General features: G+C 51.9%; 2 protein-coding genes across 3 annotated transcripts in view; both read left to right on the forward strand.

Moving 5' to 3' along the window:
• The window catches only part of SLC12A5 (solute carrier family 12 member 5), a 104,044-nt gene that overhangs the window by 52,543 nt on the left and 38,917 nt on the right, over window positions 1-12,584 (forward strand). For both annotated transcript variants that reach the window (XM_083618433.1, XM_083618434.1), the window contains exons 2-5: window positions 3,179-3,273; window positions 6,896-7,027; window positions 8,050-8,196; window positions 10,820-10,874. In XM_083618433.1, coding sequence (XP_083474559.1) covers window positions 3,179-3,273; window positions 6,896-7,027; window positions 8,050-8,196; window positions 10,820-10,874 — 429 coding nt within the window. The remainder of the gene's footprint in view (window positions 1-3,178; window positions 3,274-6,895; window positions 7,028-8,049; window positions 8,197-10,819; window positions 10,875-12,584) is intronic.
• On the forward strand, window positions 5,592-6,603 carry LOC310765259 (uncharacterized protein; the record flags this gene model as incomplete). Its single annotated transcript, XM_083620034.1, has 1 exon — window positions 5,592-6,603. Exon 1 carries the CDS (start codon window positions 5,707-5,709, stop codon window positions 6,601-6,603), a length of 897 nt encoding a protein of 298 aa, XP_083476160.1. The 5' UTR covers window positions 5,592-5,706.

The raw sequence follows: 12,584 nt of genomic DNA on the forward strand, positions 1-12,584 counted from the left end.
AGTACCTGGGGATCAGGGCCCCCAAGGAGGCAGCTGCAAAGCCCCCAGACTCTGAGCAGTGGGGATCTCTCTTAACTACACGTGTTCCAATTTCTGCAGGTTCATTGAGTGGTTTGTTTCCTAGTGGGGTATATGCAGGTATTTTCTGCCAGGTCCTCTGACTGACACCCCTTTTGAGCTTCTCTCCTCCTGCTGCTCCTCCTCTTTATTTAAACCCATTTTTCTCAGGAAGAAAGGAAGGCTGAGGCAAATTGTGAAGTTCTGACCTCCATTCATGCAAAGGGACGGGTTTTTTCTCTCACACCACTTGCAAAGCACCACCTCCCAATTATACAACTAAGCACGGTACAGAGAAATCTCTTCTCCCCCCCCCCCCGCCCCATGATAAAAGTTTAAAGAATTTTCCATTGCATGGAGGGAGAGGAGAGGGGAACATTTTCTCCCTCTCTGAAGAGCAGAACCTGGGGGCATCCAGGGAAGCTGAACATTGGAAGATCAGGACAGAAGATTAGGATGTGGTTGAACTATGGAACTCTCTCCCACAGGAGACAGTGTTGGCCCCCAACCTAAATAGCTTTACCAAAGGAGCTGAAGATGCGTGGCAGAGAGGACTCTCCGTGGCTCAGCTCAAAGCAGCAATGCTTCTGCATCCCAGTCGCTGGAAGCTGCAAGAGGGGAGAGGGAGAGTTCTTGCACGCAGGTTCTGCTTGTGGCTTTCCTATAATGCGTATCTGGGTGGCTGCTGTGGGGATGCCAGACTAGAAGGGCCTCTGGGGCTGATCCAGCAGGACTCTGTTCTCCTCTTCTGTTCTTCTCTTCTCCAGTCCCCAAGAGTCTCCCAACCTCAGGATGAGTCGTTTTCCATTTACGTCCCATTTCCCCCATCATGGAACTAAGAGTTCCCCCACCCTTCCTCTTGCCCCACTGCTGTCCCCCAGGGAAAACCGCTCTTTAACACTCAGTTGGAGCAAACGGCAATTCAGGTTTTCTCTGGACTGATGTTTGCTCCGATTGAGAGCTAGAGAGCAAGTTTTCCCTGTGAAAGGAGTGGATTGGGGGGAAACTGCTTGGAGCCATGCTTGGTTGGGGAAATCCAGCCAGATGGGCGGGGTATAAATCATCATCATCATCATCATCATCATCATCGTCTTTTCATTATCAAACAGAATACCCCCCCCCAAGGCCCACGGCCTCTAAGCACAGGGCAAATGGGAACGTGGAGGAGCCCTCAATTTTGCCTCAGTTTATTGATTTGCCTATTACTGTATTATTTTGATTTTATTTCTCAAACCTGTATACTGCCCTTCACCCAAAGACCACAGGGCAGTTCACAGCATGGAAGTACAGTGGGATTCCCAGGCAGTCGTCTCCCGTCCAGACCTTGACCAGACCCAGATGCTGACCCGTTTAGGGGAAAGAGGAAGAGCTGCACTTAGGATTGTATTCCGTGGTGCTCAGGCAGCATCCCAGCTGTGCAGTGGGGCTTTCTCCCTCTCCCCACACGTTGGGGGGTCTGCAGGGGGCAGGAAAGGGAGCTTCCATTACTCAAGTGGAAGTGGACTACACGAGCGGAACGGGAGTGTTGGATCTGAGCCTCGGGTTTGCTCAAGGAAGGAAAGCGAAGGTCGAAGCCATTGTTTCTGATGGGTGGGGTATAAATAAGAAATTATTATTACTATTATTATTAATCACACATGAAGTTAATTCAGGTTAAATGGGATAATGGAACAAGTTCTGTTGCACAATGAAATGAATAAATCTGCAAGACTCTTAGATGAGAAGGGAGGGTTTCAGTGTCCCAGCCCTTGAAGGAGAGATCTTCCTTCTCATTCTGCGGCACTTGCTCTGCTCAGAAATCTTGACCCAGAACTGGGCTGCTAAGGCCAAACCTTCTGGATTCTCCCTCCCTCCCTCTTCTGCTTCTGCCAAGCAGCTCCCAGCAGCCCAAAAACACACGTCCGCCTTCTGGCCTGGAAAGCTAGATGAGCCAGACTCTTGGCCTTCAGAAAGGAAGGTCTCCTCTGAGTGCAAAGGCTTTTCCTCTTCCTTTTGAGCTAATGCTATGCCACGATGAGGGTTTGCCCACCCCCAGTATTCCCCTGGGGAAACCCACTTTTTACGGCTGAATCAGGGCTGGATGAACCATAAGCAAAACAACCATGTGCTGAGGGCCTCAAGGGGGGGGGGGGGATAAATAAAGTGGAAGCATACCCAAATAATCATTGTTTTCCATCTTACTGGAGGATTTATTTTGAAAAATAAAAAATATTTTTATGGTTTATTATTGTTTATATTTTGATTAAAAAATTATCATTAGTATGTTGCCCATCTGGGGGGCTTCCAACATATATAAAAACATAATAAAACATTGAACTTAAATATATATATATATTCCCTATACAGGGCTGCCTTCAGATGTCTTTTGAAGGTTGTATAGTCACTTATCTCCTTGGCTTGGGGGTCGCATATCTCCATACCCGTCTCCAATGAAAATAGAGATTGACATAGCTAAGGACATAGCTGCCAACTTTTCCCTTTTCTTGCGAGGAATCCTATTCGGAATAAGGGAATTTTCCTTTAAAAAAGGGAAACGTTGACAGCTATGCCTAAGGAAAAGCAGAGCGTTCCGCGATCAAATCAGAAACTGGGATGGCTTCTGTAAATCTGGGGCTGTCCCTGGAAAATAGGGTCTGTAAGTGAAATTAAGTGGCAGTGTGGCCTAGTGGTGAGAGTGTTGGACTAGGACCTGGAGGACCTGGGTTCACATCCCTGTTTGGCCATGAAGCTCACTGGATAAATGGCCTCTCCTAAGTGGCCCCCTGCCAAGGGTTCTCTAGCTGAGATTCCTGCATTGCAGGGGCTGGACTAGAGGACCTTCGGGGTCCCTTCCGACCCAGGGGAAACCCAGCCTGTGTGTGCTGCTGGTGGGAGGCCACAGAGGTGCTCCCTGCCCCGTTTCTGTCCGAGCTCTGTGGACGGAGAACCTTGAGCTTTGCAGCCGGTGGACTGTGAAGATGGGCTTCCAGCAGCCAAGGGCAGGGGGCAATTTGGGTGCCAAGCAGGGGGCAATTTGGGTGCCAAGCAGGGGGCAATTCCTGTGCAACGTGGGTGGGAGGGAGGGGCAGGAAAATTGCCCCGTGCCTCTGGCACTGATGCATCTCTCTCTCTCCCCCTTCAGGCGATGGAAACCCCAAGGAGAGCAGCCCTTTCATCAACAGCACAGACCTGGAGAAGGGGAAGGAATATGATGGGAAAAACATGGCCTTGTTTGAGGTGAGCTGGGCACGTCCTGAATCGGGAAGGGAAGATTTGGGATGGAGGAGCCACAGCTGGCGGGGGGAAAAGAGTCTGGCATGTAGGCAGACTCAAGATGGGAAACGCAGAGCGTTAAACCAGAAGCGTTTTTGTTCGGGATTGTAGGAAAAGGCCTGCCAAGGAAATAAAAGAACTTATAATGTGACAATGGCGGCAAGAGTCTTGATAGCACAAGGATGGAAGAATGAGGAAATCCCGACAAAAGAACAGTGGCAAGGGAAACTGATGGACTATGCAGAACTGGTGAAATTGACACACAAACTGCGAGACAAGGACAACTGTGGCTTTAAAGAAGAATGGGAACTTTTTACAAATGACTTTAAAAAAAACACCCCAAAATGAATTGGACTCCCTGGCAGGTTTTGAATAAACACACACAGATTTATTATTGTTAACATAATAAATAGATCATTTAAAGATCTTTACAATTTTACAATATGCAGAGAATAATTTGTGTTGAAAAACCAGAGAGAGGAGCTGAGGGAAGTCTGGGGGTGGGAGGGAGGGAGGGTTTTTCTTGGTGAGGGGGGAGGGGGGAAATGGGGGGGATGAAGATATGTTTTTGATCATTTGTTATGTTGAAATTCTTAATAAAAACCATTAAAAAAGAGAGAAGGAAACACAGAGAGTTAGAGAGCAGACACGCAAACTGGGTTTCCACAGTGGGAGGCAGCCGTGCTCCTGAATCCCAGTTGCTAGAAGCTGCAGGAGGAGAGAGCTGCTCTTGCGCTCGGATCCTGATTCTGGGTTTCCCATCTGGGCATCTGGTCAGCCACTGTGAGAGCAGGATGTTGGGCTAGCTGGATCCCTGGCCTGATCCACAGGCCCTTCTTAGGGAGGTCTATTGTGGTAGCAGAACCTCCATGCTCAGGCACAGCCTACCTGTGAATACCACTGTGCTCAGATTGTGGGCTTCCCATGGGTTCAGCCACTGTGAGAAGAGGCTGCTGGACTAGATGGGCCCTGGCCGGATCCAGCAGGCTCTTATGTCCTTATGTACAGCCTAGCTGTCAACTTTCCCCTTTTCTTGCGAGGTATCCTATTCGGAATAAGGGAATTACCCTTTAAAAAGGGGGGGGGGGAACGGTTGGTGGGCCGCTAGGGGCGCATTGGAAGATGGCCGACAATACCATCTCTCCGGCTCACACGAGGTAATTAAGAGGCTGATATGGGAGTATGCAGCCTCCCTTGTTGCCCCGAGGAAATGGGGAACACTGCCTTGCCTGCTGTGGCCATAAATCACCCCGGGATTCGAAAGAAGGGGGTGAGGGCACTAGGCACAAAGCCCTTGTGTGGGTCCGGCTCTCCCGGACGCTGTCTCTGATCGCGCACTAGCCGCATCAGCTCAAAATAAACAATTAGAAAGAAGCAAATGCACATACTTCAAGTGAAGATCGGGAGTAAAGACTGCTAATTAAAGGGATCTCTGTGAAGTGGAAGAAGAAGATTCATCAAAGGATTGGTATGTAGCGGAACTGAAAAGGGGAGGGGGGAAACTTTTCTTTTTTTGTCTTATGTGAGTACCTAATAACCCCTCCCCCCAGAAAGAAAGAATCGTTGCAATTACTGATCACAAGCAGGAGGATTAAGAAATGTGTGGAAATAAATTACTAATCAAAGACATGGCTGGTGGGAAGATCGGGAAGGAATGAAAGTTCTTTGTGACGCAGCAATAAAAAGAGATTTGTTACGGCAGGCCTGCCGACAGGAGGACGAGGGGGAGGAGGACCATGGCTTGCTACTATATCGGAATGTGAGTTGGACCTGGCAGGGCCCCCTGAGAAAATTGATGAGAGACTGGCAGGCCTGTGGAACTCAACGGACAGACTGTGGGAATGTTTTGTACGGAGGTGCGGAAATGGCGTCTGTTTCTTTTTGACGTGGCTCTTGGAGGAGTGTAAAATCCACACAGGATACAACAACGTTTGTTTTCAACCCGCTTGTGGAGACTATCAGAGATCACAAAGAAAGGAATATATGATAACAACAAGAAGATGAGGAAAACAACAAAGAGAAGATACATTAAAGCAGCAGCAAGAGTGATGTTTGGATCCCTTTCGGAGCATGAAGTATGGGTACCCCCAACAAAAATTTAAAAATTTGGCTGTGTAATTTGGAACTAATGTGATTTGGAATTAATGTGATGTGATTGGCCTGTTAATAAAAAATATTTTTTAAAAAAGGGAACGGTTGACAGCTATGATGTACAGTTCAAGGCCCAGCTTCTCCAAACAGGCTCAGGTGATGAGAAAGACCTCTGCCCTGAGGTGGGAAGGGGAGGAAGAGTTGGGCAGCTGCTTGCAATGAAGGCGTTGTCAGCAGCCAAGTCCGCTGCCTCGCTGGTCGGCCCCCCTGAACCGCCCCAAGGCGCAGAATGCGCCCACGCTGACCATGGTGATGGAGGCGGTGAAGACCCTGGATGAGCGCAAGGGGGTCTCTGTCGTGGCCATAAAGCGCTACATCCTGGGCACCTACCCCGGGGTGGACCCCATCCTCCTGAAGTACGCCCTGAAGGTGGCCCTGGCCAGAGGCCTGGAAAGCGGCTGCCTCATCCGGCCACAAAACTCTTCCGCACTGGGGGCCACAGGGAGATTCAAGCTGGGCACAAAGGAAGGCAAGGGAAAGAAGAGCCAGGAAAAGCATTCGGATTCGGATGGAAAAACAGTGCCCAGACCGAAGAAAGCGGCCAAGAATCCCACGGCAAAGGTTCCTGTGGAGAAACCGAGGCAGGGAGCAATCGCAGAAGGGGAGAAGGAGGCAGCGGCTTCCAGCAAGAGGATCAAGGCGAAAGCTAGCAAGCAGCCAGGCAAACCTCCAGCAAAGCCCAAGGCAAAGAAGTCCCCCTGGGGGGAGAAGGAGGCCCAAATCCTCAAGAAGCGGAGCTCTTCCAAGGCCCTCCCGGCAAACACACCCGGTGCCCCCCGGAAAGCAAGACGGGGGGCCGAGGACGAGGGGCCCCCCAGGCAGAGGCCAAGGCGCCTGCAGCGGCCAAGAAAACCAAAGAGGCCAAGGGAGAGAAAGCCAAGGCTGACCAGGGGTCCAAGCCCCCCAGAGCCAAAGGGGGGAGGAATGGGGAGAATCCAGCCAGCCGGGGCCCCAAGGAGGCCTGAGGGGCCAGATTCCGCAGGGAGGGCAGGATGGGGCACATGGCTGTCCAACGCGGCACCCTCCATCCACCTTGTCCAAGGGAGAGGAGACCCCTTTCATGGCAGGGGCTGCCCCTCCACCTCTGGCACCACGTCCCCATTTATGAACGGACTATTTATGAAGCAAAGACCCTGTTTTTAAACACCGTGGCATTTTCTGATAAAGTTCAGAATGCAGCAAAAGAAAGAAAGAAAGAAAGAAAGAGCTCTGCCCTCTCTGCCTGAGACCCTGGGGAGCTGCTGCCAGCCAAAGTAGGCAGCACTAGCCTAGTTGGATCAACAGCTTAAAGTAGCAGCATCTCCTGCGTTTCAAGGGAGAAATGGGGTGTACAGAGCGGGGGGTTGGGAGAGTGGAGAGGCAGTTGTGGGCCAAGGGGGATGTGCAGTCCTCTGGAGAACCCCTCTTCAGCCCCGCTCCTCCTTCTGCCCCACAGGAGGAAATGGACACCATCCCCATGGTGTCGTCCATGCTCAGCGGCCTGGCCAACTACACCAACCTGCCTCAGGGCAGCCGGGAGCACGAGGAGGCGGAGAACAACGAGGGAGCCAAGAAGAAGCCCGTCAAGGTGAGCCATTCAGGGGAGGGGGGCGCCAGGAGACTGGTCTTTGCCTCTGCGGGGTTTCTTGTGGGGTTGGGGGCAGAGGGGGGCTTGGCTCTGGACCCCAAGTGTGTGCCTTCTTTCCAGAGGGTCAGGGGCTGAGCTGATGCCCGTGGACGCTCAATTGCTCTGTTGCGGCTGTGCTGTTCTTCTTTAAAAAATAAAACAAAATGGGTTTTTAACAAAAAATGAAGTGCAAATATAGGTGGGGGGGGGGGACAAGGAATTAAAACATGCAAACCATTAAGTGTCACAGCCAGGAAGGACAAGAGTGTAAAAATACAGAGCAGCTCCAAAGGGATAGTAAAGTATTCCCTTTGCAAATAATACAGATTTATGCAAATCAAAGTATCCACCGTTCTTGAGAATAAAGGTTCCACAGAGTCTTACATTTGCAAATCCTGGTGGCACAGAGTCACCATGTGCCTCAGTTATCTGCATGTGAAGAAGGGGCTTCGGGTGATGATCTCAGGGTCCAGGTCGGTTATATGGGGAGCGGCGGTCCTCGAGATGCTTCTTGTGGGGATTAAACGAGATGGGGAGGCGGCCATGTCCCCCACCTTGCGCTCCGTGGAGAAGAAAGTGGGCTACGAATAAACAAAGGAATCCTTCTTGACGGGATTTTGAGCCTCCCGTGTGACCCCCACCAATTGTTTCCTGGCATTATTGCACCGCTTTCGGCATAAGTGTTGAGAAAGGATTTGTTTGAAATGTCTTGAGGAACCTTTGAGCCCTCCTTGCCCTCTCCGTCCCCTGGCACAGCCTGGCAAGGCACCTCCATCCTTCACTGCCGGCAGATGTTTTCCTCTGCCCGGTGCCAGGGGGAAGAGGCTCCTCTGCCAGGGCGAGGGAGGGTAGTTCTGAGAGCAAGCCCCTCACCCGCTCACCTGGCCTGCTCCCCAAGGCACCTGGGCGGAGGGTGGGGGGTATCCATCCTGCTCCGCACCCCCCGGGTGCCTCACCACCCTCTCTGCTCCCTCCCCTTGCAGGCTCCCCAGATGGGCACCTTCATGGGCGTGTACCTGCCATGCCTGCAGAACATCTTCGGCGTCATCCTCTTCCTCCGCCTGACGTGGGTCGTTGGCATTGCGGGCATCATGGAGTCCTTCTGCATGGTCGTCCTCTGCTGCTCCTGCGTGAGTTGCCCCCTCCTTGGGGACCCCATGGGCAGAGCGGGGAGGGGGAGGGGGAAGGGGAGAAGCCCCCCCCCCCGTTTTCACCAGGCAGGCAGGATTCCTCAGGGCCGGCAGTCCAGGCCATCACTCTGGCCGGAAACTTAGGGAAGGAAGGTCAAAATGAGGAGCCCCTTGAAATGCCCACATTCTGCCCCAATCTTCAAGGTCTCACCCCAGGGGTGGGGGTGGGGGGGTCAAGTGGGAAGCTCACAGCTGCCCTTTGGGATGGTTGGCGGTGGGACAGGTGACCTGGGAAGGTGGCACGCTCCCCCTCCTTGGACGTTTTTAAAGAGAGGTTGGGTGGGCCCCTGTGGGGGCTTCTTGAGCTGTGATGTCTGAATTGCAGGTCCCCCCCAGCTCTTCAGTTTTATGATTTTGTAAATTTGGGGGGGGGTGTGTAATCAAAGCTACTAAATAGATCTATTAACAAACACACAGGTAATTCAGAACTGCAGTCCAGAAGATTATTATTTCTTCCTCCGATAAATTGTCCCAGTTGACACAGCAGGCAGGTAGATTGCAGGCTGGAGGAGCACCTGTCAGGGATTCCTCACCTGCGATTCCTGCATTGCGGGGGCTGGACTAGAGAACCCTTGGGGGTCCCTTCCCCCTCTACAATTCCAGGATTCTATGTGCCAGTGGTGGACGCAGCCAGGCCAGGCCTAGGAAGGCAGCTGCTGGCGCTGGGGATGGATACACCTGCCTGGATGGGCAATGGTGCAGGGAAGCTGATTAATCCCAGCCTGCCTCCCGGGGACTCATCCAGCTGCATCCTGCCCCAAAGGCACCGCTCAGCCCATCCATCTCCCGGCCGTCCCCAGGAAGCAGCCTTGCCAAGTTGATTCAGCCCCCACCTCTCCCCACCCCATTACCTGCCCTCACCCCCCCAAAGGGACCCCCAGAGACACCCCCTTCTGGCTGGTTGGGGCAGCCCTAAAGCCCTGGGTTCAAGTCCCTGTCCCCCAACAGGAAGGAGGAGGGCAGGGCACTGGTTTTGCAAAGTCTGATTCAGCGAAACAAATCACAGGATCTCAGAGCGGTCAATTTTGAGGGGCTCCGTTCATCATCTAGCCCAACCCTCTGAAATGCAGGAATCCCAGCTAATGCCAAAAGTCGTTTTCACAAGCCTAACCAGACATGGAATTTTACTTGTTTTTAAATTCTGATGCTTCTGTTTATATTTTGCACCACTTCATTAAGGCGGCCTCTTTGTTTGGAGTCTGTTTTTTTTTGCGGGTTTTCTTTTTTTATATAAGTATTGTTTTATGAAACCACTTACAGATTTTTGCTTTTCAAATCAAGCAGCCTGTACGTTTGGCTGAAGAATATAGAAATCGATGTAGCAAGCCCTGCAGCTAAGCTGCAACACTTTTCAAATGCAAGCCTGTTCTGGAGAATGGGCATCATCGCCTTTGCTTTCTTTTGAATGCCCTTTGAGGATAAAGGAAAGGAAAATTTTAACAGCGCTGTGTTGCACACAGTGACTGATTGGGGGGGAAGAGTGTGGATCTGGCCCTGTGGCCCCCCGGCCCCTTTGAGCTGGTTTCTGGCTGGATGAGATGTGGCCCCCATTCCAGGGGGACACTGCAAGAGGAGGGGTCTCAGCAGCACAGGCAAGGGGTGGGCTTCAAGGGGAAGCTGCTTCCCTGACCCCGAGAGCCTCTGAGCTTCTCAAAATAAGAGTGACTTCCCTGTATGACTGACAACCCAGGCGGGCTCTGCTCTGCCTCCACAGCTGGAGACAGCCATGTCTCTGAATCCCAGATGCTGGAATCCTCAGGAGGGGAAAGTGGATCTGGGATCCTGCTTGTGGGTTTGCCCTGGGGGAATCTGGCTGGCCACTGTGAGATCCTGAGCTAGGTGGTCCCCCTTTGGTCTGATCCAGAAGGCTCGTTTTATTTTATTTTATTATATTTTATTTTAACATTTATGTACTGCTCGATTGTAAAGAAAGCTCAAAACAGTTTGCCAAAAAGAGAACAGAACAGTAAGATTATTAGTAAAAGCAATACAAACCTTCAAAAAATTAAAACCAACAATAAACTAAAAATACATCAGCATCCTAAATGTCTGGGTAGGCTTGTCAAACAAATGTTGCTTCAACACAACAAATGTGCCTGCTTGGTGTCAAGAGGTAGGGAGTTCCGCAGTGCCAGTGCTGCCGTACCAAAAGACTGATTTCGGACAGATGCAAATGTCCTTATGTTCTCACCCTCACCTGCTTCTCCGCCCCCTCCATCTCCACCTGCCGGGGGCCACTTTCCTGACTTTGCTTCTTGTGCCTTGTCCCACTTGGGGTTCCCTCTGGCCCTTGGCTTCCTAGTGACCCCCTGCCCTCCCCCAAGTGCCGTCTCCACTCTCCATCATCCAGGGGCCGGGCAAAACAATCTAGGGGGGAAACAGAGGGTCTGGCCTTGTCATGCCTTGGGAAGAGGTAAACCCGGGAAGGCCGACCTGGCGCTCATTGGGATTCCTGCATCACGGGGGTTGGGCTAGATGGCCTCTGGAGGTCCCTCCCAATTCTGCAGTTCTAATCCCCCCACCAAACCCTCTCTCCGACCTCTCTGCCTTTCCCTCCTCACAGACGATGCTGACAGCCATTTCCATGAGTGCCATTGCCACCAATGGAGTCGTGCCAGGTGGGTAGAGTCCTTTGTGTCTGTGTGTCTGTGTGTCTGTGTGTTTGTCCGCCTGCAAACGCAGAGCCCCAGGCCAAGGGGGGGGTATTCCTCAGCACTCCTCCTGGCGGCTTGCCAGCGCCTTGGTGCCACCTCCCCCCCGCCAAGACACCTTGCCTCTGCCTCCCTCTTCTGTAGCCTCTTTGTCCTGCCAGGTGTGCTGGGCCCAGGGGGAAACCTGAGCAGCGCAGTCCAGGTCCGGTCCCGAATCAAAGGGTTCTGCTAGGAGTCAGTCCGACAGGGCCAAGGCAGGAAACCAGGCAAGGACAGGCACAGGATCTCAGGCAGGATCTGGCAAACATTGCTCCCCCAACCTGGGGCGGGGTCCGACAGCCTTTTATCTCTGTCTGGGTAATGGCCGGTCCTGATCCCCCGGCGACTCACCTCCCTGCCTCGCCCGAAGGCGAGCACTCCTCCTGCAAGTACTCAGGTCTCTCCTTCTCTCAGACCTCAGTCTCTGCAGCTCGGGAGACGTCGGTGGGTTACTAGACCCAGAGGCCGCCTCAGTCTCCCCTGACCCAACCAGTAGTGGAGCAGCTGTAAGTGATGGCCCAGCTGGAGGCAACGAGGTCATCCCCGCATCTGGAGCCAGGGCAGGCTCAGGCCCCTGACTCAGCCCAGCTGGAGTTTGTTGCAGGGGAACCTGTGCAGACTGGGGCTCTTCAGGATCAGGCCCCAGACTTGGTTCAGATGATACCTGAGGCAAAGGATCCGGTGTGGACTGAGATTCTTCTGGTTCCGAGTTTGAGCCCGAGTCCCAGGCCAGCACACTAGGGCTGCCTTGCAGGGCTGGCGCATAGCAGGAGGTACAGCTGGGAGGCCAGGCAATGGCCTGCTGGCATTATCCAAGGGCGTGGGCACTCAGTTGCATACCCTCCAACATTTCTCCGATGAGAATAGGGACGTCCCATGCCATAGTGATAATTTTCCTCTTCATACCCCACTCGTTTGACAGGATTGCCCCAGCCACTCTGGGCAGCTTCCAACATATATAAAAGCATAATAAAACATCGAGCATTTTAAAAGAAACCTTCCCTCTACAGGATTGCCTTCAGATGGCTCAGGGGTTGGGTAACTCCATGTCTTCCAACATTTCTCCAAGGAAAATAGGACCTTCCTAAGGAAAAGCAGGACATTCTGGGGTCAGATCAGAAACCAGGACAGCTTCTCTAAATCAGGGACATCCCTGGAAAATAGGGACACTTGGGGGGGTCTGCAGTTTATCTCAAATTTCCCCCCACCCCAGTGCCCAAATGCTGGCATTGGCTACAAGGATTTTATGATGGCAGGATGGGAGTCTCTTTTATGCAAACCTGCATTCCCCCCCTCCCCACACCATAACATATAACATCTGTAAAACACATTCTTATGACGTGACTCACAAGTTACGAGATCCACAAACCCTTGGGACTTGGACTTTGGTGTTCTGGAGATTCATTTATTTATTTTATTTGTCTGTTTCATAAAATTTATACACCACTCGGATGCTGAAAAGAAAAGCCTTCAGAGCAGTTTACAAAAAGATAAAAACAAGAAGATTTGCAATACTTTAAAACATACGGAGACTTAAATGGATCAAAATTCACTCCAGCATTTCTAAGCACCTGGGCTGGCTTGTCTCAGCAAGGATGTTTTTAGCTGGTGGCAGAAAGAAGACAGTGAAGGCTCCTG

This window comes from Podarcis filfolensis (assembly GCF_964270895.1).
Source record: "Podarcis filfolensis genome assembly, chromosome: 6".
NCBI lineage: Eukaryota > Metazoa > Chordata > Lepidosauria > Squamata > Lacertidae > Podarcis > Podarcis filfolensis.